We start from the raw sequence: 25,861 nt of genomic DNA, 5'->3' as shown, positions 1-25,861 counted from the left end.
AGGCGTACAACGAATTTGGACATAAATTTTAACAATTTTTATCTCTAAAGGGAGAACACTTTTACCTAAACTTTTTTTAACTTTTAGCACCCATACTTCGAGACCAATTGCCGATTTTATTTTGTACGTACCTTTCAATAACAGGCTGTATTATAGTAGTGTTTCATTTTTAAAGTTAAATTCGCTCAGTTAAAAAAATGTTGAGAAGTATGCTGACTTTTAATAGTGCGTTGGCCAAAAAAGTATCCAGACGAATATTGGTTTTTGTTTTAGAAATATCAGGATGCAGTTCGATTCGTTCGCTAAGAAATCTCCAAGGAAAGTAGTGGTTTTATTTCTAGAAATAGCATAATAGCTTAAGTAATGGCAAATAAAAATTGTTTGTGAAAAGACGGGTTTACCGGATGTTTGAACGTTAATCTAATCGATCATCGCTACCATTATCAAATCCAGCCCCGGTTTCACGGAAACGACAGATGTCTGTTTATGTTGGTGCGATTTTCCAGACGTAGATCCCACCATCTCGTTCCATTAATTTTAGAATCGGTCCCATATTTCATGTTACATTCGAGGTGTTAATAATCTCGTGAAAAAAAAAAAAATCTCTATCTCTAACCCGATCAGCAGCAATCCCAAGAATCTCGCATTTCTGCGATTTCGCCAAATACCATCTCCGACACCATCGAGCGGCGAAAAAATTCCTCTAATCTCTTCCGCTGGTCCGCGTCCCGTCCCTCTTTCAATCTAATTACGCCCGAACTATGCCTGCTATGTTAATTTAAACGCGGCCCGCGATGGCGAACTCCTTCCTCTTCGTCCGCACAAAAATGATAATAGTCCTCGGAGCATCTCTCCGTTACGTAACGCATGCTATAGGTACAGTCGGGGTCACACGAATGCCATCGTGCTCTTGCTCAACTGCATCACCTGTCTCCCGCGACCGCCGAACCGCCACAAATTTTATAATCCGACCCTGATTGCCAACATCCGGACGGATTTTTTGCCGTATTGTTGTGTTCGTTCGCGTCCGTCGTTACGTGGCGACGAAGAAAACTGGATCACGGGAACAATGCGCAACGTTCCCATTAATTAATTGGCCACGGTAGGTGTAATGGACCCGTGCGAAGTAGACGTTGTGCAAGATGGTGTTGCGCAAGAGCGCCCCCTCGAGGGAGCTTCTTCGGACGAGCGTGTTACCGATGATTGATGATGAGGCGCACTTGCGAAACGTAAGGGGAATTTTTTTTTTATTCTTGCGATGGATGGTGGGAAAATTCGCGTGGTCTGGGTCGGGGAAGTTGCGGAATCGGAGGCTGGGACAGATGTCGCGGAACGGGAGGCCGAAGATGGAAAAGTCGGGTCGGACGTTATCTCGGCGATATGTCCGGCGGAATTGCGCAAATAAAAGGCTGTACTACTTCAAACGAGGTGCGGAACCGGTTAGTAGAAACATACGCATTCAAAGGACCAGGCGCGGAGATGGTAGTAAGACGGTCGTGTTGCGAAAAATGGAGAAACTGCGATGGGATGCTGCGAGTCATATAAGAGATTTTTTGACGTGGTGAGGTTTAGGAGTGTTGTAATCGGGTCAAACTACTGGATTAATTGGTATGAAATTGTGCTAGATGGGTGTTAAAAGTTGGCCACCGAGGTTCTTCATATTCAAACAAAAAAATTGGTCTAAAGAGTTTAGACAGTACTTCCCTCGCTGTCGGAAACTTGACGACTGCATGCCTATTGTGTTTTTTTTCTCATTACATTTTTGTAGTGGGAATTTAAAAAAAATTGCGATGACGTCATCAACATTTTTGCAAGGACACGTATATCAGTTGGGATAGATGTAGTGTAATACTAAGAATAAAATTATTATATTCTCAAATTTTCGGGAAAATGAATTGGGTCGTTTTGAATATTGATTTGTAATAATCAATAAAATAACGAAACAATTTACTCACGTATACGTATCAGAGGCAACTGAAAATCGTGTATGTATGAACATTCTTAATTTAAGATGACAGGCGTAACAGCATACGTGAGAGTCAAACAGAGAAACTGTAAACAAAACGACCATCGGTTTTATTGCTTCGACTTCCGCTTATTATATAAAACATTGGGTTTTATTTTAATTCTTGACGGTGAAATTCACAATTGGTTGATTATAAACATGTCTATTTCACATTCGCGGAACCAAGTGAGCGCATAAAACAAATGCAGGTCTGTAATGTTAAAGTCGATGTAAATAAGCGTGCTACCCTTATGTTTCAACCGAGTTTTTCCTTTAACAAATTTTGTGTCTACCAAATTGGGTTGGTTGGGGTGTAATACTAATAATAAGTGTTGCGTTTAATTTAATCAATAAAATAAATTGACTTCATTAATTTTTTTGAACCACCACTTAAGAAAATCTAAAAAATATGAATGGAATGATAAATCACAAGTACAAACTCATCATATTTTTTGCATTTTAGATAGGATTTATTCAGCAAAATTTAAGGGTGACGTCATCAATTTTTTTAGGAGGGATGAACAAATACATTTTGAACAAAAGTTTACCATGCTTATAATAACTTTAAAATATTCCCAAGATTTCAAAGCATTCGGTTTTGTAATTCCTGATTAAATCGATAAAATAAATTCACGCCTTCATTAATTTTTTTGAGTCACCCTGCATATGCAAATCCAAAAATATGAATGGAATGATAAATCACAAGTACAGACTCATCATATTTTGTACATTTTAGATACGATTTATTCGGAAAACTTTTGAGCTGACGTCATCAGTTTTTTGTAGAAGATAACCAAATATATTTTGACTAAAAATTTATTATGCTCTTTATAACCTTAAAACATCTGCAAGATTTCAAAGCATTCGGTTTTGTAGTTCCTGATTAAATCAATAAAATAAATTTACGCATTCACTAATTTTTTTGAGTCACTCTGTATATGCAAATCCAAAAAATATGAATGGAGTGATAAATGACAAGTACAGGCTCATCATATTTTGTACATTTTAGATATGATTTATTCGGCAAACTTTCGAGCTGACGTCATCAAGTTTTTGGAGGGGATAAGCAAATATATTTTGACTAAACATTTATTATGCTCTTTATGACCTTAAAACATCTGCAAGATTTCAGAGCATTCGGTTTTGTAGTTCCTGATTAAATCAATAAAATATATTTACGCATTCATTAATTTTTTTGAGTTACCCTGTATATGCAAATCCAAAAAATATTAATGGAGTGATAGTTCACAAGTACAGACTCATCATATTTTGTACATTTTAGATATGATTTATTCCACAAACTTTTGAGCTGACGTCATCAAGTTTTTGGAGGGGATAAGCAAATATTTTTTGACTAAAGATTTATGATGCTCTTTATAGCCTTAAAACATCTGCAACATTTCAAAGCATTCTGGTTAGCAGATTAAAAATTAAATTTCAAAATGTTGTTTTATAATTTTGATTTTTTTTCCAAAAATCTGGACGTTTCGGGTGAAAAGTCGATTCAGAGTTGTAAACTACATGTGTAGGACTATGTTATTTTATACAATTGAAAACCCATTTACTATGTACAATTTTGAAGTGACGTCATCGCTTTAGTGGTGGGGATGATTCGACAAATTTTGGTTAGCGTTTTACCATCTACATGATATTCTTAATATAAGTACAAAATTTCACAACAATCGGTCGAGTACTTTCGGAGATTATCTGTCTAATAAAAATCCGTGACAACAGACGGACAGACGGACAGACGGACGGACAGACGGACAGACGGACAGACGGACAGACAGACGGAAATGGGAGACCGATTTCTTCGTCTTCTAGGGGTCATGAAAGATCGAGAAAACGTAAAAGTAGAGAGTCGGCCGACGGACTCGATTACAATACTTCCTTTGCTTACGCTCGGGAAGTAAAAAGGGCTCAAAGTTTCTTTCGAATTATTTAAAAAATAAATAACTTCATTTCAGTGGCACCAAAATTGTTCTCAATTCTCTCTCAAATAGAAGACCCTGGATCCCAACGTGCTTTCAGATTCTTATAAAAAAAAGCTTCAGGGCTCTCCAAGATCGTTTAAAATTAAAAAAAATAAGGGGTCTAAGATTCGTTCAAATTCTTTCAAAAACAAAACACCAAGGGTCTCCAAGAGAGCTCCCAAGATTTAAACCAAAAAAAACTTCAAGGGCTCCCAAGGTTGAATCGAACTCTACAAAACAAAAACCTTCTGGGACTTCAAGATTGCGTCAAACTCTACAAAGAAAATACCTTCAGAGGTGGCCAAAATTGTTTCAAACTCTACCAAAAAAAAATCTTTGGTGTCCCCTAAGTTTGTTAAAAAAGTAACATACCAGGGATTCCCCAGATTGTTTCTATTTCTTCAAAAAACAAAAAAGCACCAAAAAAATGGGGCCCTCAAGGTTGTTTCAAACTCTACGAATCAAAACTTCCAGGTGGTTCTAAATTATTTCAAAAATAAGACTAGAAATCTCTAGATTGTTTCTAAGTCTCCAAAAGAAAAAAACGGGGGTCCCAACATTGCTCCAAATCTTTCCCAAAACAGAACATCTAGGGTTTTCAAAATTATTTCAGTATCAAAAAAGAAAAATAACTTCAAGGGTCTCCAAGGTTGTTTCAGATTCTTAAAAAAAAACATCAAGGATCCCCAAGAAAAGTTCCACAAGATTTTTTGAAACTCCACTAAAAAAAAAAAACTAAAGCCCTCAAGATTATTTCAAATTCTACCAAAAAATAAAAATTCAGGGATCCGGGTTTTTTCAAAAATAAGACAACATATATTTCTAGATTGTTCCTAATTCTTCCAAAAAAAAAAACATCAAAGGCCCCAAACTTGTTTCAAATTATTCTGAAAACAAAACACCAAGGGTTCTCAAGATTATTTCAAACTCTACCAAAAAAGAAAAAAACTTCAGGAGTCTCTAAGGTTGTTCCAAAATTTAAGAAAAAACATGTTAGGGGTCCTCAAGAAGAGTTTCACAAGATTGTATGAAACTCCATAAAAAAAAAACAATCTGAGTCCCTCAAGATGTTTCAAACTCTATCAAAAGAGAAAAAGAAACCTTGGGACCCTCAAGGTTGAATCAGACGACAAAAAAAACCTTCAAGGGCTTTGAAAGTTGTTTCAAATTCTTTAGAAAGTAACACCAGAGATCCCCAAGATTGTTTCTAATTTTTCAAAAACAAAAAAAAAAGCAAGACAGCCCAAAAAATTATTTGAAATCCTTCCAAAAATAAAAAAAACTTTTGGAGCCCCCTAGGTGTTTCAAATTCTACCAAAAAACCAAACTTCAGGGGCCCAGCTTGTTCAAAATTATTTCAAAAATGAGACACCAGGAATCTACATTGTTTCTAATTTTTCAAAAAAAAATCATCAGGGTCCCCAAGAAGTGTTCCACAAGATTGTTTGAAACTCCACAAAGAAAATCTGAGGCCCTCAAAATTGTTTGAAATTCTACGAAAAGAAGAAAAGAAAATTCAGTGACCCCAAGGTTGAATCAAACTCTACAAAAAAAAACTTTCAAGGACTCTAAAAATTTTTTCAATTTCTAAAAAAAAAATCAGGGGCCCCAAGCTTGTTAAAAATTCTTTAAAAACTATACACCAGAAATCCTCCAAGAGTTCTTAAAAAAAGCACGGGGGACTTCCAAAATTGTTTCAGATTCTACCAAAAACAAAAATTCAGGGGCCCAGCTTGTTCAAAATTCTAAAAAAAAAAAATAAGTTATTAAAATGAAAATTATCACTTTTTTTGCAATTTTTGTTTTCTGATAACCTCTATAAAGCAAAAACCAGTGACGTAAATAATGTTCCTGCAGGTTATTTGACTTGAATTTTTTCTTCAATTTTTTTTTCGTTTTTTTTTGTTCCTTAATTTTTTCGAGTTTTTTCGTTTCAGTTTTTATTTTCTTTATTTTTACAATTTTTCAGTGTTCCGATTTTATGTTTTTTCAATTTCACTTTTTTGTAATTTTCCGTTTGGTCGGTTTTTCAATTTGCAATTTTTCAATTTTTTGTCTTTTTTTTAATTTTACGTTATCTCTTCGAGTTTTAATTTTTAAATTTTCCAGTTTTCCGATTTTCCAACTTTTGGACGTTTCAATTTTTAGATTTTAAATTATTCGATTTGAAATTTCACCAGTTTTCAAATTTTAATTTTTCATTTTTTAGATTTTTGAGTTTTTCGAAAAAAACTATGTATATAAAGAAAAAAACCAAATATTAAGCCCCACCCGCCCCGTTATCAGTTGTGATCAGTTTTTCATTCCTAATCAGACGAGGGGCGGAGTTTAATTGTAACATATTATTTCTTGTGGAGAAATGAGTATTTTGCAGCTAAACTTCGCCCTTCAGCTCACGATGAATAAAATATTCATCACAATCGAGACCGGGTGGGTGGGCGGGGCTTATATTTCATCCATTTTTCGTAGTGTACGGAGTCTTCTTTTCCCAACAAGAAACTGGACCAAATATAAGCCCCGCCCACCCACCCCTTCTCAATTGTGATGAATGTTGCGTTCATAGTGAGCTGAAGGGCGTAGTTTAACTGCAAAATCCTTATTTCTCCACAAAAAATTATCGTATGGAATATGTTTTTACATCAATATTTCTCTAAAAAATTAAATATATATCATATGGCAATTTCTTGTAGCGAAATGAGGATTTTGCAACTAAACTCCGCGCTTCAGCTCACGATAAATTAAATATTCATCACAATCGAGACCGGGTGGGTGGGCGGGGCTTATATTTCATCCATTTTTCGTAGTGTACGGAGTCTTCTTTTCCCAACAAGCAACTGGACCAAATATAAGCCCCGCCCACCCACCCCTTCTCAATTGTGATGAATGTTGTATTCATAGTGAGCTGAAGGACGTAGTTTAACTGCAAAATCCTCATTTCTCCACAAAAAATTTTCATATGGAATATGTTTTTACATCAATATTTCTCTAAAAAATTAAACATATTTCATATGGCAATTTCTTGTAGAGAAATGAGGATTTTGCAAATAAACTCCGCCCTTCAGCTCACGATAAATTAAATATTCATCACAATCGAGACCGGGTGGGTGGGCGGGGCTTATATTTCATCAATTTTTCGTAGTGTACGGAGTCTTCTTTTCCCAACAAGAAACTGGACCAAATATAAACCCCGCCCACCCACCCCTTCTCAATTGTGATGAATGTTTTATTCATAGTGAGCTGAAGGGCGTAGTTTAAGTGCAAAATCCTCATTTCTCTACAAAAAATTATCATATGGAATATGTTTTTATATCAATATTTCTCTAAAAAATTCTACTCTTTTAAAAACATATTTTATATGGCAATTTCTTGTAGAGAAATAAGGATTTTGCAACTAAACTCCGCCCTTCAGCTCACAATGAATAAAAAATTCATCACAATCGAGGAAGGGTGGGTGGGCGAGGCATATATTTAATCCATTTTTGCTTAACGTACGTCTTCTTTTCTCAATAAGAAACTGAACCAAATATATGCCCCGCCCACCCACCCCTTCTCAATTGTCATGAATGTTTTATTCATAGTGAGCTGAAGGGCGGAGTTTAACTGCAAAATCCTCATTTCTCTACAAAAAATTATCATATGGAATATGTTTTTACATCAATATTTCTCTAAAAAATTTTACCCTTTTAAAAACATATTTCATATGGCAATTTCTTGTGGAGAAATGAGGATTTTGTAACTAAACTCCGCCCTTCAGCTCACAATGAATAAAATATTCATCACAATCGAGAAAGGGTGGGTGGGCGGGGCATATATTTAATCCATTTTTGCTTAATGTATTCTTTTCTCAATAAGAAACTGAACCAAATATAAGCCCCGCCCACCCACCCCTTCTCAATTGTGATGAATGTTTTATTCATAGTGAGCCGAAGGGCGTAGTTTAACTGCAAAATCCTCATTTCTCTACAAAAAATCATCGTATGGAACATGTTTTTACATCAATATTTCTCTAAAAAATTCTACCCTTTTAAAAACATATCTCGTATGGTAATTTCTTGTGGAGAAATGAGGATTTTGCAACTAAACTCCGTGCTTCAGCTCACAATGAATAAAATATTCATCACAATCGAGAAAGGGTGGGTGGGCGGGGCATATATTTAATCCATTTTTGCTTAATGTACGGAGTCTTCTTTTCTCAATAAGAAACTGAACCAAATATATGCCCCGCCCACCCACCCCTTCTCAATTGTGATGAATGTTTTATTCAATAGTGTGCTAAAGGGCGTAGTTTAACTGCAAAATCCTCATTTCTCTACTAAAAATTATCATATGGAATATGTTTTTACATCAATGTTTCTCTACAAAATTATACCCTTTTACAAACATATTTCATATGGTAATTTCTTGAAGGGAAATGAGAATTTTGCAACTAAACTCCGTCCTTCAGCTCACGATGAATAAAATATTCATCACAATCGAGACCGGGCGGGTGGGCGGGGCTTATATTTCATCCATTTTTCGTAGTGTACGAAGTCTTCTTTTCCCAACAAGAAACTGGACCAAATATGAGCCCCGCCCACCCACCCCTTCTCAATTGTGATGAATGTGTTATTCATAGTGAGCTGAAGGGCGTAGTTTAACTGCAAAATCCTCATTTCTCTACAAAAAATTTATATATGGAACATGTTTTTACATCAATATTTCTCTAAAAAAATTCTAGCCTTTTAAAAACATATTTCATGTGGTAATTTCTTGTGGAGAAATGAGGATTTTGCAACTAAACTCCGCCCCTTCAGCTCACGATGAATAAAATGTTTATCACAATCGAGAAGGGGTGGGTGGGCGGGGCTTATATTTTATCCATTTATTCTTAATATAGGAAGTCTTCTTTTTCCAACAATAAACTGAAAACATGTTTAACTATCCTGTTGTTGAAAGAAAATTCTATATATTAAAAAAAAACAAAGATTAATCTACATGATATTTCTAAGATACATACAAAATTTGACAACAATCGGTTACTATACTTCCTTAGCTTCCGCTCGGGAAGTAATAAGACAACAGACATCGATTGTATCTAATTCTCCCAAAAAAACCATCAGGGGCCCGAAAATTGTTTAAAGTCATTAAAAACAAATCACCAATTGTTCTTAAGATTATTTGAAACTCTACCAAAAAAGACAAAAGCTTCAAGAGTCTCCAAAAAGAGTTCCACAAGATTGTTTGAAACTCCCACAAAAAAATCTGAGTTCCTCAAGACGTTTCAAATTGTACCAAACGAGGAAAAGAAACCTCAGGGACCCAAGGTAGATAGAATTAAACTCCACAAAAAAAACCTTCTGGAGCTCTCACAATTGTTCCAAGCTTTAATTCAGTTTGTTCAAAATTAAAAAAAAAATAAGACACCAGAAATCTCCAAAATTGTTTCAAATTCTACCAAAAAAACCTATTCAAAATGCGAAAATGAATAAATTTTGGTATTCAATCATCGAATAAACCTTCTCGTGACACTACTTCCAAAAACCGCTTTTATTAGTAAATCTACATGAGTCAAGAGATTCACATCACACCGATTATTATCTGTTGCGAAGTGCGAAACTCTCGAAAATTTGAATTACTGCGAAATCGATTCGTGTTTTGAGATTAGCGTGCACCAATCGGATTTTTTGCAATCGTAGTATTGTTCGCAGTGAGGTAACTTGTTTACTCATCATTCATTAGAGGTAATCGCAATAATCGCGAACAGATCAAAGTGGTTCTCTGAACGACATCTTCTCCAAAGCTTATCTAGTCGCAGAACGAGACACCGAAATTTTGCGAACACTCGACGTTCGCGACGCCATCTGTGCGTCGGAAGCCAAGACGCGCCAAGGTCGCGGCGGAATTTAATTTCAAAAGTGGCATTTATGGGTGAAAGAGCACATTAGTTTGTTGTTGGCAGCATGTAAGGCTTAAGTTGCCAAGGAGATTATTCACCAAAATACGTAATTTTTTTGGGTTTTTGGCATGGATTTCGCAAATAATGGGAGTGAATAACGCAACTTTTTGGTCTGTAATTATTGTAACACGATTTTTAAGAAGAGTAAGAAAATTATTTGTCCAAAGTGTGAGAGTCGCTCTGTTTGGAAACGATAACAACATTTTTAAGGTGTCGATAAGTAAAATGGGTTATGAGAAAATTTCGTGATACAATGTAACAGTGTTTGCTCCACGTTCGATTGTTCGCATTGTTTAGTTGTTAAACGATAAGTAAAACAGGTATAAAAGTGAAACTATTTTAAAGTCGTCGAATTGTGACATCTCAACTACGCATTTTGACACCTAGTTGGTTATCGTTTTGAAACGAACCATCCAACCGCAATTATCTGCATAATTTGTAAAATTTTATTTATTGCTTCCTAATCTATGTTTTCGAAGTGATAAAAATTTTAAAGTAAGCATTGTGCACGAAAATAACCCACATATTTTAAGTTTGATTTATTGCTTATTAAAGTCGAATTTATTGCACGCCGAACTATTGGTATGCATTTCTCGTAAAAAAACTCAGCTCATAATTCAAACGTTCGCAATCGCGCCCCAACGAGAAAATTCTCTCGACGACGAAACCGGTCGATACCGCTCGAGCCAGCCCACAAGCATGTACTCATTTTGTAATTTCGTTGTTTTCGACACGTCTTCCGTTACAAATCTCCACACCTCGCTTAACATCCAGCAAGAACTCGTACGACGTGTATGTTTTATGTAGTTGCCTGTTTTATCCGGAGTAAACGTTGACATTGTTTATTTTCCTAGCCCACTCATGCTCGGAAATGTTTATAAAACTCCACGTACCGTTCAACTTTAAATCCTCTTATCTCTCGTTAAACATACCCGCATTATCTCTTACCGACAGAAAACGAAAAAAACGAAAGAATGTAGAGGCACGACGCGGGACTTTACATGCCGAATCCGTCCGATCGACGTGATTTTTGCGCGCGGTCCGATCCTGCTTAAAATTCCGATCGGGCCTGTGTCAACTTTTGATTTCGCCCAATCGCCGTGTTCGGAATTAAAATCGGCCGAGGCCTTGAACTCGCAGAGGTTTTTCCTCGCTCCGTTCAACTGAAATTCTTCAGTAAAACGGCGTCCGTATACGGACGCCGCTTGAAGCATGTCTTCTATATGTGTATAAGTTTCCCGGTCGTTGTTCTCGAAGGACCGCGGCTGTCCCGACGAAAGTATTAAGCGTAGGGTCTGCGGAATGGGGCCTCGGGTACAGTTAGGGGCCCGAATTTTTGACGTCCTTTCGTCGAGTCACGTACGGAATACGGCGTACCGTTAGAAATGCCGTGCCATAAAGAGCAGATATGAAATAATGGCGCGACAATGTCGCATTGTCGTCGGTCTCAATATGGGGCCGAGATTCGGCGGGCATTCGCTTGCATCGATCGCCATCAATGCATAAATTATTATGAAACGGTTAATTGGAGCCGGTGGAAAAGTAGGTCCCGGGGTTCCGTGTCACGGAGGTACGAAAAAGAGGCGATCTAATGCGACGCGCGAAGCGCGGAAACAACGCCGAGGTCTCCCGGAGGCGTTGGTCACCTGCGACGCGTCGTCGTGCCCCAAAAATCTCATTTTCGTTGATGGTGTTTTTATGCATGACGCGAAATCACCACGGCGAGGATAAATCAGTGCAGGTGTTCTACTTTTTTTTTAAATATGGTTGTGTTTATACGGGTTTATGAATAAAACAGTGGGTGAAAAAGCGTTGTGTCAGTTCCATATTTAACGATGATGGTGTCTGTGAGCAAAATGGCGCCTGTTCGTGGAAATCGGCGACGAGAGGAATTCAGATGTGAAATTTGACGAATTTTGGTCGGAAATGGTTGTGTGTAGCTCCCGCTGGGAAATTGGTGATCGTTCAGTAATGTAATGGATCGAATTTCTAATTAAAATAATTGAAAGTGTGTCGTCTGTAATAGTGTACATCTTATCGACGTGAAACTACTTTTCATGGTTCATTTATGCCATTACTTTACTTTTATCTGTTTGCTAAGTTTATCCAAGTCATGTCCATTCCGATGAAAGTAAAGTGTTCTTGTTTTAGCGTGTGGATGGAGTTCGAGTATTCAGGGTTAACGGTTTTTGGCGAATTTTTCGAAATTTTGAGAAACTGCAATTTTTTGGAGTTTGGTGGAGTTTCTCGACGTTTCATGATCCCTAGAGTACGAAAAAATAGCTACCTTGGACACTCGTACTTTTGGAAAAAATCAAAATCGTTTAACATCGAGTGCTTTGAAATCCTGCAAACGTTTTAAGGTTGTTGGACGCATGTTAATCGTTGATCAAGATTTATCCGTTCACGCCTCCACGGGAATTGATGATGTCATCTTACAATTTTGTCGAATAAATGTTATTTAAATGTTCAAAAGTAATTAGTCTTGAATTTGTGGATTATGAATCCGTGTTGAATTGACATCGAGATTTTTGGAAAAAAAATGTCAAATTTGTGGATGTAATAATTCTTCGATTTCTAGATCTTTCAAACTACGATGTTTCAATTTTGGAATTTTTCGGTTTTTTTATTCTTGAATTTTTCGATTTTTATTTTCTCGATTTTCAATTTTTCAACTTCGGTTTTTCGATTTCTACATTTTTCAATGTTAATTTTTGAATTTCTCAAATCTCGACTTTTCAATGTTTCAATTTTTCAGTATTTCAGGTTTTTGATTTTTCGATGTTTCAGTTTTTAATTATTCGAGTTTTCGATTTTGACCTATTTCTATTCCTCAATGTTTCGATTTTTCAGTTTTTCAGGTTTTTGATTTTTTGATTTTCCAATGTTTCGGTTTTGTGATTTTTCAATTTTTCGATTTTTCAATTTTTCCATAATGTACATATTTTGATTTTTCAATTTTTTAAATATGTATTATATTTTTTGATTTTTTTAATTTTTGGTTTACAATTTTTTGATTTTTAGATTTCTCGAGTTTGAGAACCTTTCAACTTCTGGATTTTTCAATTTTGTCAAATTTGTAGATTTCTCGATTTTTCAACTTCCGGTATTTCAATTTTGGAATTTTTCAATTTTTTTTATTCTTCAATTTTTTGATTTTTAATTTCTCGATTTTCAATTTGTCGAGTTCTCAATTTCTACATGAATCAATTTTTTGATTTTCCCAATTCGCAACTTTTCGATTTTTCAGTTTTTCAGTTCTTCAATTTTTGGATTTTTCGGCTTTTTGATTTTTCAGTTTTTCCATATTTGAAATGTTCGTTTTTTTGACTTCGGTTTTTCGATTTCTCGATTTTTCAATTTTGATTTTTCCATTTCTCAATCTCTCGACTTCTAAATGTTTCGATTTTTTAGTGTTTCAGTTTTGGGATTTTTCAATTTTTCGATTCTACAGTTTTTCTTCTATTGTTCAGATTTTCGATATTTCAGTTTTCGCATTTTTCAGTATTTCGATTTTTCAATTTTTCCTTTTTAATATTTTTTAATGTTTAATTTTTCGATATTTCAGTTTTCGCATTTTTCAGTATTTCGATTTTTCAATTTTTTCTTCTTAATATATTTTTCGATTTTTGAAATTTTTAAAAATTTGCTTTTTCACTTTTTTGGTTTTACAATTTTTAGATTTGATGATTTACTGATGTTCCGAATTCTTGATATCTCGGCTTTTCGGTTTTTAAAATTTTCCACTTTTTTTATTTTTGGGAACCTTTCAACTTCTGGATTTTTCAATTTTTCGATCTTTTGATGTTTGGATTGATTTTTCTCTTTCTCGATTTTTCAACTTCCGATTTTTCAATTTTGGCATTTTTCAATTTTTCGATTTCTAAATTTCTGGATGAATCAATTTTTTGACTTTCCCATTTCTCGACTTTTCGATTTTCAGTTTTTACATTTTTGAAATTTTCGATTTTTGACTTCGGTTTTTGGATTTCATGATTTTTGAATTTTGATTTTCCCATTTTTCAATCTCCCTACTTCTAAATGATTCGATTTTTCAGTTTTTCAATTTTTGAGGTTTTTGCTTTTCCAATTTTTTTTATTCTTCAGTTTTTCTTCCATTTTTCAGATTTTCGATATTTTAGTTTTGGCATTTTCCAGTATTTCGATTTTTCAATTTTTCCTTTTTGAAATATTTTTTTATTTTAAATTTTTCGATTTTTCAGTTTTTAATTTTTCGATTTTGGCCTATTTCTATTGCTCAATTTTTTAAATATTAAATTTTTCGATTTTTTATTTTTCGAATTTTTAAAAGTTTGCTTTTAGTTTTTTGGTTTTACGGATTTTAGATTTTACGATTTATTGATGTTTCGAATTCTTGATATCTCGGCTTTTCAATTTTTAAAATTTCCCAATGTTTTGATTTTTAATTTCTGAATGTGTGGATTTTCAATTTTTCGATTACCTGATTTCCAATATTTCAAAAGTGGGATTTTTCAATTTTTCGATGTCACGATTTCACCATTTATCTTTTTTTTTTATTCTTTCATTTCTCCACTTTTCAATTTTTCGATTTTTTTCAGGTTTTTGATTTTTCAATATTTCTATTTTTTGAAATTTTCGATTTTTTAGCTTTGGTTTTTCGATTTCTCGATTTTTCAATTTTGATTTTCTTATTTCTCAATCTCTCGAATTCTCAATTTTTCGATTTTTCAGTTTTTCTGTCATGTTTCGGATTTTCAATATTTCAGTTTTGGCATTTTTCAGTATTTCGATTTTCAATTTTTCGGTTTATAATTTCTTTTTAATATTAAATTTTTAATTTCTCGATTGTGACCTATTTCTATTTCTTAATTTTTCGACATCTGGGCTTTTCAGTTCCTCGATCATTTGATGTTTCGATTGCTCAATTTTTCATCATCTCTGCTTTGGAATTTTTCATTTTTCGATTTTCCAGTGTTTCAGTTCAATTTTTTCAATTTTTAAATGTTTACTTTTCATCTGTTTGGTTTTACAATTTTTAGATTTTACGATTCGTTGATGTCTCGAATTTTTGACATCCCGGTTTTTCAATTTTTAAAATTTTCCTATTTTTTGATTTTTAGATTTCTCCAGTTTGGAAACCTTTCGACTTCTGGATTTTGCAAATTATCTTTTTTTTATTTTAAATTTTTCGAGTTTTCAATTTTTAAATATTCGATTCTTCAGTTTTGGCCTATTTCGATTTCCCAATTTTTCGACATCTGGACTTTTCGATTCCTGGATCATTTGATGTTTCGATTTCTCGATTTTTCAATTTTTCGATATCTATTTTAATTTTTCAATTTTTGAAATATGTATTAGATTTTACATTTTTTAATCTTTTAATTAATTTTACGATGTACTGATGTTTGGAATTCTTGACATCTCGGCTTATAAATTTTTAAAATTGTCCGATTTTTTGATTTTTAGATTTCTCGAGTTTCGGAACCTTTCAACGCCTGAATTTTAGAATTTTTCGATATTTTGAGGTTTGGATTGATTTTTCAGTTCTTCAATTCGTTTAATTTCTCATTTTCTCGATTTAATGTTTCAATTTTTCGATTCTTCAGTTTTTCTTCGAATTTTCAGATTTTCGATATATTTTTTTTAAGTTAGAATTTTCAATTTTTCAGTTTTCAATTATTCGAGTTTTCGATTTTGGCTTGGCCTATTTCGATTTCTCAATTTTTCGATATCTGGACTTTTTAATTCCTCGATCATTTGATGTTTGGATTTCTCAGTGTTTTAGTGTTTGAATTTTTCGATTTTTCGACTTTCCGTTTTTCCAATTTTCCAACTTCTCAATTTTTCGTGATTTCTGTTTTGGAAATTTTCAATTTCTCGATTTTTTAGTTTTCCGATTCTCAATTTTTTCTGATTTTTTGTTGTTTCGAATTCTTAACATCCCGGTTTTTCAATTTTTAAAATTTTCCGATTTTTTGATTTTTAGATTTCTCGAGTTTCGGAACCTTTCAACGCCTGAATTTTTCAATTTTTCGATATTTTAAGGTTTGGATTCATTTTTCAGTTCTTCAATTTGTTTAATTTCTCATTTTCTCGATTTAATGTTTCAATTTTTCGATTCTTCAGTTTTTCTTCCAATTTTCAGATTTTCGATATTTCAGTTTTGGCATTTTTCAGTACATGTTTCAATTCTGCAATTTTTTGGTTTATCGATTTTTTTTTTATTTAAAATTTTCAATTTTTCAGTTTTCAATTATTCGAGTTTTCGATTTTGGCTTGGCCTGTTTCGATTTCTCAATTTTCGATATCTGGACTTTTTAATTCCTCGATCATTTGATGTTTCGATTTCTCAGTGTTTTAGTGTTTGAATTTTTCGATTTTTCGACTTTCCGGTTTTCCAATTTTCCAACTTCTCAATTTTTCGTGATTTCTGTTTTGGAAATTTTCAATTTCTCGATTTTTTAGTTTTCCGATTCTCAATTTTTTCTGATTTTTTGTTGTTTCGAATTCTTGACATCTCGGTTTTTCAATTTTTATTTTCGATTTTTTGATTTTTAGATTTCTCGAGTTTCGGAACCTTTCAACGCCTGAATTTTTCAATTTTTCGATATTTTGAGGTTTGGATTGATTTTTCAGTTCTTCAATTTGTTTAATTTCTCATTTTCTCGATTTAGTGTTTCAATTTTTCGATTCTTCAGTTTTTCTTCCAATTTTCAGATTCTCGATATTTCAGTTTTGCCATTTTGCAGTACATGTTTCAATTTTGCAATTTTTTGGTTAATCGATTTTTTTTTATTTAAAATTTTCAATTTTTCAGTTTTCAATTATTCGAGTTTTCGATTTTGGCTTGGCCTGTTTCGATTTCTCAATTTTTCGATATCTGGACTTTTTAATTCCTCGATCATTTGATGTTTCGATTTCTCAGTGTTTTATTTTAGTGTTTGAATTTTTCGATTTTTCGACTTTCCGTTTTTCCAATTTTCCAACTTCTCAATTTTTCGTGATTTCTGTTTTGGAAATTTTCAATTTCTCGATTTTTTAGTTTTCCGATTCTCAATTTTTTCTGATTTTTTGTTGTTTCGAATTCTTAACATCCCGGTTTTTCAATTTTTAAAATTTTCCGATTTTTTGATTTTTAGATTTCTCGAGTTTCGGAACCTTTCAACGCCTGAATTTTTCAATTTTTCGATATTTTAAGGTTTGGATTCATTTTTCAGTTCTTCAATTTGTTTAATTTCTCATTTTCTCGATTTAGTGTTTCAATTTTTCGATTCTTCAGATTCTCGATATTTCAGTTTTGCCATTTTGCAGTACATGTTTCAATTCTGCAATTTTTTGGTTAATCGATTTTTTTTTTTTATTTAAAATTTGTCGGTATGTGTTAATCTTTGGTTTTTTTTTTTTTTAAATATATTTTCAGTTTCTTGTTGGGAAAAAAAGACTTCGTATATTAAGAAAAAATGGACAAAATATAAGCCCCGCCCACCCACCCCTTCTCAATTGTGATGGCGACATGCCCATCCCATTTTATAAAAATTTGATACAACTGTTATTAATTACACTGTACCTATTGAGTGATAAATAAAATTGTATATGGAAAAACTTACCTGAAAATAAACCTTATAATAATAACAGAATAAACAACTCAATTGTAGGTGTAATTAAAAAAAATGAAAATGGACTTAATTGGTCGAACATTAAATGTCATTACAAGCTAATAAGAGGAATTAGACATAATTATTGTTACTAAGAAAAACTTGAAGTTCTTGCTTACCTTGGTCGCACTGAATTTACTCGTTTTTTTTTTGCTGAGATTTTGAGTTTTGGTTTCGATTTTGACGAATTTTCGGAAAAATTAAAGCACGATTAAAGTTTCAGTTTGACCCATATTATGTTTGTTATATTTCTTTGTTAAAGGTTTGTTTGCACGAAGATTTTTCTAGTTCCAATTATTGTTATCAAAAAAATTTTCCGAGGAGTTAGTCACGACAAAGCAGATATTTATAAACACCGAAAAACAAGGGTCCATTAATCGTGTAGAAGGAACAAATGTGTTTACATGTTTGCTTAGACCAACATATTATGATAACAGATAATCTGGTCTTGAAACCAAAAGCTTAAATTTAAACCTTGGCCCTTTACCAATTCATTTTATTTTCATTTAGTACAGACGCAACTCGCAGTCATTGTGTTATTATTGGAACGTTGCATTAGCAATTTAAAGAATCGGCGGCACCCGCGCAAGAATAAATCTGACGCAAAAACATGCGGAAATTTTTCCCCGAAACGCACTTCAACTAAAAACAATGCGATCCTTGTACCATTAACCACGGTTTTAGAACAATTTATCGTGACGTTTTCGTTGTGGAGCGAGGTCGCCGGCGGTGATTTATTTCCACTTCTTCGAAAAAAATCCCGGCCATTTGCGGTGAGTCAGTGATGTAAAAAGTCGGCGGTTCGAACCCGACCGGACCCCAATTACCATTATTCTTTTTTTTTTCGTTATCGACGATTACGTCCTGCTAATTACCCGCGAAACACGCAACGAATTAAACTAATTTGCGGCGAGCGGAAAATGCCTCCACATACGATTTCACAACATTTCACGCCAATTACAACCAGATCACGCGAACAGCGCTCGTCGCTTTTGTTTTTAATTAATAAAGGTAATGTCCTCTGGCGTCGTTTCCGTTTTCGGTTCGGCTCTAGTTGCCGTCGACACGCGAAAGTGCCGTTTTTTTTTCTCCTCTCTTTCTTCGGCGTTTTCACCGCGCTTTCACGTGAAACGCGTAAAGACCACGCCGAAATAATTTAATTCAGCTCGTACGCGGTTCAACGCTCCACTTTGCCGGACTGCGAATATTAGAAATTCTGTATTTTTCGCGTGCAGCGATTCCAGTTATGCTGATGGCAAAACGTTGTCGGTTTATTGGCCAATAAAAGGTGTTCGGCGAGCGCGAGCAAACTACTGTATCCAGATCGTTTCGACACAACGCGCTCGCTTAATTAACATACAAATCGGGCGCTGTTGATGCCGATGCCGGCCCGAAACAATAACGAAATTTTCGAACGGAGGAAAACAGATATCGTGCATAAGTTACGGACAAATTATACGTTTGCCGTTTTGGTGGAATGTTAAGTCGTTGCCTAATCGGGATGGCGGACGGGTGGGCCACGCTTATTAAAATCGCTCCGAAGAGTGACAGCTTGATTGGAGACTTTCATAATTGCTTTTAGTCTAACGTCCGTTCCGAGAACGGCGGACTTTTTTGGGGCTTCCATTTTTGGTAATGGGAGATTCGGCGACGAAAGATGGACCTTCGAGGACTCGCTAACGCGATAAAAAATATACGCGTTTGGGTGGTCAATATTTTTTCAAGTTGTTTAGAGTTCTAAAAAAAAAAAAAAATAAATACCAAAGGCACCACGATTGTCTCAGCTTCTTCGGAAATAAAAAAGTACCCAAAATTGTTTAAGATTTTTCCGAAAGCAACAGCCCTTTAAAAAAATTATAAAATTTGATTTTACTATTTTAGCGTTTATTTATGTTTATACATCGAAATAATGTCACGTAGAAATTAGTTTGATTCGGATGAGTTTGTCTTCTCAAAACAGAGGACTAAAATGATTAATTAAACTACAATCGAACAAAATGTTCTGAATATATATTATAATTCTTATTTTATCATTATTATCTAAAGACTTGCATATTTTTACATTTTCAATAAAAAATTTGTGATGCGGTCATAAACATCAGTAATACACACTGCGAGAGAAAAAGGGAAAAAAACGAACGGTCAAGCTTAGAATCGAACGCGCGACGTCCGGTTCGCATTCTTCAGCTATAACCACTGGACCACGACCGGGATGCTTTACTCTAATGATACACCACTATTGTAGTGTTTTATGTTTATTCAAAAATTTGGACGGTTAGGGAAAAACTCAAAGCGGATTCGTATACCATACTTATAGCTGTATAAGAGTTAAATTAAATAAACATAGAATTCTTCGAAATGCCGTCATCAAATTATTGGTGGGAATGATTAGCAAAAATTTGATTTGCATTTAACCATCTACATGATATTTCTAATATACATACAAAATTTGACAACAATCGGTCCGGCAGTTTCGGAGATTATGTGTGTAATAAAAATTGATACAGACACCAAACAGACAGACAGACAGGCAGACGGAAACGGGAAACTACTTTTTTTCGATTACTATACTTCCTTAGCTTACGCTCGGAAAGTAAAAAGAGACTGGGGGCCACCAACGTTGTACCACATTTTTCTTATTCTTCCAAAAAAAAACCTTCAAGGGTCCCAGATTGTTCCAAATTCTACCCAAAAGAGACACCAGGGCCCCCAAAACGTTGTTTCAAATTCTACCAAGAAAAAACCTTCAAGGAGCCCCAGATTCTTCCAAAAAAAACCTTCAGGAATTCTACCCAAAAAAGACACCAGGGGTCCTTAGATTATTCCAAATTCTTCAAAAAAAAAAACCTTCAGAGGCTCCCAGATTGTATCAAATGGTACCAAGAAAAAAATCTTCAAGGGTCTCCATATTATTCCAAATTCTTCTAAAAAAAAATCCTTCAAGGGTCCCAGATTGTTCCAAATTCTACCCAAAAAGGACACCAGGATCCCCAAAAAGTTGTTTCAAATTCTACCAAGAAGAAACCTTCAGGAATTCTACCAAGAAAAAAACCTTCAAGGGTCCCCAGATGATTCCAAATTCTACCAAGAAAAAACCTTCAAGAGGCCCCCGATTATTCAAAATTCTTCAAAAAAAAAACTTTCAGGGGTTTCCAGATTGTCCCAAATTATTAAAAAAAAAACCTTTGGAGGTTCCCAGATTACTACAAATTCTACCCAGAAAAAAACACAAGGGCTCCCAAACTTGTTTCAAATTCTACCAAGAAAAAAACCTTCAAGAGGCCCCAGATTCTTCCAAAAAAACCTTTAGGAATTCTACCCAAAAAAGACACCAGAGGTCCCTAGATTATTCCAAATTCTTCAAAAAAAAAAAAAAAACCTTCAGAGGCTCCGAGATTGTATCAAATGCTACCAAGAAAAAAATCTTCAAGGGTCTCCATATTATTCCAAATTCTTCTAAAAAAAATATCCTTCAAGGGTCCCCCGATTATTCAAAATTCTTCAAAAAAAACGTTCAGGGGTTTTCAGATTGTCCCAAATTATTCAAAAAAAAAAAACCTTTGGAGGTTCCCAGATTACTCCAAATTCTACCCAGAAAAAAACACCAGGGCCCCCAAACTTGTTTCAAATTGTACCAAAAAAAAAACCTTCAAGAGGCCCCAGATTCTTCCAAAAAAACACCTTTAGGAATTCTACCCAAAAAAGACACCAGGGGTCCCTAGATGATTCCAAATTCTTCAAAAAAAAAAAACCTTCAGAGGCTCCCAGATTGTATCTACTGCTACCAAGAAAAAAAATCTTCAAGGGTCTCCATATTATTCCAAATTCTTCTAAAAAAAAATCCTTCAAGGGTCCCAGATTGTTCCAAATTCTACCCAAAAAAGACACCAGGATCCCCAAAAAGTTGTTTCAAATTCTACCAAGAAGAAACCTTCAGGAATCCTACCAAGAAAAAACCTTCAAGGGTCCCCAGATGATTCCAAATTCTACCAAGAAAAAAACCTTCAAGAGACCCCCGATTATTCAAAATTCTTTAAAAAAAAAAACTTTCAGGGGATCCCAGATTGTCCCAAATTATTAAAAAAAAAAACTTTGGAGATTCCCAGATTACTCCAAGTTCTACCCAGAAAAAAACACCAAGGCCCCCAAACTTGTTTCAAATTCTACCAAGAAAAAAACCTTCAAGAGGCCCCAGATTATTGTAAATTCTTAAAAAAAAAACCTTCAGGAATTCTACCCAATAAAAGGCACCAAGGCCCCCGACGTTGGTTCAAAATCTACTAAGAAAGAAACCTTCAAAGGCCCGTAAATTATTCCAAATTCTTCAAAAAAAAAACCTTCAGGGGCTCACGGATTGTTTCAAATTCTACCAAGAAAAAAACCTTCAAGGGTCCCCAGATTGTCTCAAATGCTACCAAGAAAAACAGCTTCAAGGGTCCCCATATTATTCAAAATTCTTCAAAAAAAAGAAAAAACTTTCAGGGGCTTCCAGATTGTTTCAAATTCTACCTAGAAAAAAACCTTCAAGGGGCCCCAGATTATTCCAAATTCTTTAAAAAAACCTTCAGGGGCTCCCAGATTGTTTCAAATTCTAACAAGAAAAAAGCCTTCAAGAGGCCCCAGGTTATTGAAAATTCTTCAAAAAAAAAACCTTCAGAAGCTCCCGGATTGTCTCAAATACTACCAAGAAAAACAGCTTCAAAGGTCCCCATATTATTCCAAATTCTTCAAAAATAAAAAAAAACCTTCAGGGGCTCCCAGATTGCTTCAAATTCTACCTAGAAAAAAACCTTCAAGGGGCCCCAGATTATTCCAAATTCTTAAAAAAAACCTTCAGGGGCTCCCAGATTGTTTCAAGTTCTAACAAGAAAAAAACCTTCAAGAGGCCCCAGGTTATTGAAAATTCTTCAAAAAAAAACCTTCAGAGGCTCCCGGATTGTCTCAAATGCTACCAAGAAAAACAGCTTCAAGGGTCCCCATATTATTCCAAATTCTTCAAAAAAAAAACCTTCAGGGGCTCCCAGATTGTTTCAAATTCTTCAAAAAAAAACCTTCAGGAGTTCCCAGATTGTTCCAAATTATTCAAAAAAAAAAAACCTTCAGGAATTCTACTCAGTAAAAGGCACCAAGGCCTCCGAAGTTGGTTCAAATTCTACTAAGAAAAAAACGTTCAAAGGTCCGCAAATTATTCCCAGTTCTTCAAAAAAAAAACCTTCAGGTGTCCCAGGTTGCTGCAAATTTTAGCCAAAAAAGACACCCGGACTCCTAAAAGTTATTTCAAATTCTATTAAGAAAAAAAAATCCAAAGGTCCCTAGGACCTTCAGGGGCTCACGGATTGTTTCAAATTCTACCAAGAAAAAATTCTTCAAAAAAAAAACTTTGAGGGGCTCCCAGATTGTTTCAAATTCTACCAAGAAAAAAACCTTCAAGGGGTCCCAGATTATTCCAAATTCTTTAAAAAAACCTTCAGAGGCTCCCAGATTGTTTCAAATGCTACCAAGAAAAACACCTTCAATGGTTCCCAGATTACTGCAAATTCTTCAAAAAAAAAACCTTCAGGAGTTCCCAAATTGTCCCAAATTCTTTAAAAAAAAAACCTTCAGGAATTCTACCCAATAAAAGGCACCAAGGCCCCCGAAGTTGGTTCAAATTCTACTAAGGAAAAAACCTTCAAGAGCTCCCAAATTATTCGAAATTCTTCCAAAAAAAAGCTTTAGGGGTCCCAGATTGTTCCAAATTTTACCCAAAAAAGACACCAGGGCCCCCAAAGTTGTTTCAAATTCTACCAAGAAAAAAACCTTCCGGATTTCCAGATTGTTCCAAATTCTACCCAAAAAAAGACACTTGAGCCCCCAAAGTTGTTCCAAATTCTACCAAGAAAAAAAACCTTCAAGGGTCTCCAAATTTATCAAAAAAAAAAGGAAACCTGCACCCATATTATTCCAAATTCTACCCACAAAAAGAAACCAGGGAATCTAAAATTGTTTCTATTTCTACCAAGAAAAAACCTTCAAGGGTCTCCAGATTATTCCAAATTCTTTCCAAAAAAAACCTTCAGGGGCTCTCAGATTGTTCCAAATTCTACCAAGAAAAAAACCTTCAAGGAGTCCCAGATTCTTCCAAATTCTTCCAATAAAAAACCTTCAAAGGCTCCCAGATTGTTTCAAATTCTACAAAGAAAAAACCTTCAAGGGCGCCCAGATTATTCCAAATTCTTCCAAAAAAAAACCTTCAGGGGTCCCAGATTGTTCCAAATTCCACCCAAAAAGACACCAGGGCTCCCAAAGTTGTTTCAAATTCTACCAAGAAAAAGCCTTCAAGAAGCCCCAGATTATTCCAAATTCTTCCATAAAAAAAATCTTTAGGGATCCCAAATAGTTCCAAATTCTACCCTAAATAGACACCGCGGCCCTCAACATTTTTTCATATTCTTCCAAAAACAACACACTAGGGATGCCCATAAAATTCAAATTCTTGAAAAAAAACACCCAAAAGTTATTTATTTTTGAAGTGAAAAAATTTTAAAAACCTTTATTTTCTGATTCATAATGAGCACTTGTTTGTCAATCGTGGACATTACACTCCATCCCCGACGATAGTACCACAACGCCCGCCGATAACCCAACCAGCAGATAATGCAACACGAGAAACCACTTCGTCTATGTACAAAACAAACATGACCCAAAACGGTTTTTCAGTACCAGCTACACGATTAGAGTTTCCTGTACCTAAGTACCGCCGATCGTTTTCCCCGACAAAGCTAAGAAACCAACACAGGAAATCTCTCGTCAGCCGGTACGACCGCGCTCCGCAGCATCCCACGTGCTTCATTCACCCAACCAGAAAAAACCCATCCAAAAACGAAAAGAACCTCTCCATTCTGGCCTTCGTTTATCGCCACGTTGGCCATAAACGGCCGGTTTCCATTGATTTAAATCATTAAATCGTGCGTCGAGTAGTACGAGAAAGCCGCGGTGGTACTCCGCGAAAATCCGACCCCGGTGGTGGTACTATCTCTCTAATCGCCGGTCATTACCATAAAGAAATCTAATTGGTCGTCGACTTTGTAGCGGTCGCCGCTTCGCATCTAACAACTTTATTGCCGTGATAAATTCCCCAATTAACTCGACGAGTTATCAGCTTTTTCGTTGTTGTTTTGATTTACGGCCGGGTGGTGTGTCGGCGCTTGCGCGCGAACGCAGTTCGGTGCGCTTCCGCTAGTGAAAGTGCCCGTTATTTAATTGTGCGTAAGGGAAATTGCGGTGTCGACGGACGATTATTTGGACGACCGACCTCCGATCTAACTGGGTTAAGGAAGGGGTGCACCCCATTGTTGGCGATAAGCGGCTTAGAAACCGCAGCTTTTTGTATGTTTTTGCACACGTCAAGCGGATTATGATCGATGGCGGCGATAGCGAAGGAAAGACGCCGAGGTCGAATCGATTAATCAACGCTAATTGCGAGCAGAGATCGAAGATTCGAAAAAGCCGCCGCGATACGGCCTAAATCGACAAGGTGCGGTCTCCAGCCGATGTGTTACGGTGTTTCCTTTTGACACACTTCCCTAAAAGGCGCCTTCCGAATTAACTCAACCATAAAGGATAAAGAGTGGTCGAAATTTATTTAAGTTAATTGTAAAATTAGATGACCAACGGGAAAAATGACCCCTCAGCAATAATAACAAGCTTTAACTTCAAGTGTTTTCACGTTTGGTTTTTTTGTTGCAGAGATGGCAGAGGAGATGGTTCGTCTTGTACGACGACGGGGAGCTCAACTACTCGGTGGACGAACACGTAAGTACGCGCACCCTCTTCGATTAAAAAACGGAGATTCCGAAACGTCGTCGCCGGTAATAATTGTTGCTTTCATCAAACGTGAATGACCTACTAAAACTCCCATCAGCGACATGCCGCAATTATATAATTATAGACGAGTTCGACGACCCGAGGAGCGATCGTTTCGTAAAAAGCCGTCGATCGGAAGTGAGAGGAAGTCTGTGTGCCCTTCCGAAGGCAAAAAAAAATTTACGATGAGCGGAAGAACAGAACTTTCACCGGCGACAGTTTTCGTCCGGTCAACGACCGACGGAGGGCGCCCGACAGGTGATTTCGGCGCCCAACGGGGGTTCGGTGGCGCTTGTGATATGCAAAACGGCGCCCGTTCGGGTTGTTGACTTTCTTCGGAGTGCGTGGACGATGCACTCGCAAATTGATCTCTCGCTTCCTTTCTCACACGTATCGTCGGCGCTGTCGATCGTGGGACAAAAACCGCCCCGTTACGGACCGGCATAGAAACGCCGCCATGAATAAA

General features: G+C 35.5%; 1 protein-coding gene across 1 annotated transcript in view; it reads left to right on the top strand.

Moving 5' to 3' along the window:
* Nucleotides 1-25,861, top strand: part of LOC135144054 (protein outspread) — a 59,198-nt gene that overhangs the window by 23,062 nt on the left and 10,275 nt on the right. Inside the window, exon 3 of the mRNA XM_064075995.1 lies at nucleotides 25,279-25,344. Within this exon, the coding sequence (XP_063932065.1) occupies nucleotides 25,279-25,344 (66 nt within the window). The remainder of the gene's footprint in view (nucleotides 1-25,278; nucleotides 25,345-25,861) is intronic.

This window comes from Zophobas morio, unplaced genomic scaffold (assembly GCF_036711695.1).
Source record: "Zophobas morio isolate AGI-343-1 ecotype UQ-CSIRO unplaced genomic scaffold, CSIRO_AGI_Zmor_V1 ptg000081l, whole genome shotgun sequence".
NCBI classification, from domain to species: Eukaryota; Metazoa; Arthropoda; class Insecta; order Coleoptera; family Tenebrionidae; genus Zophobas; species Zophobas morio.
The sequence above is the reverse complement of the archived record's forward strand: the minus strand, read 5'-3'. Positions and strand labels throughout refer to the sequence as shown.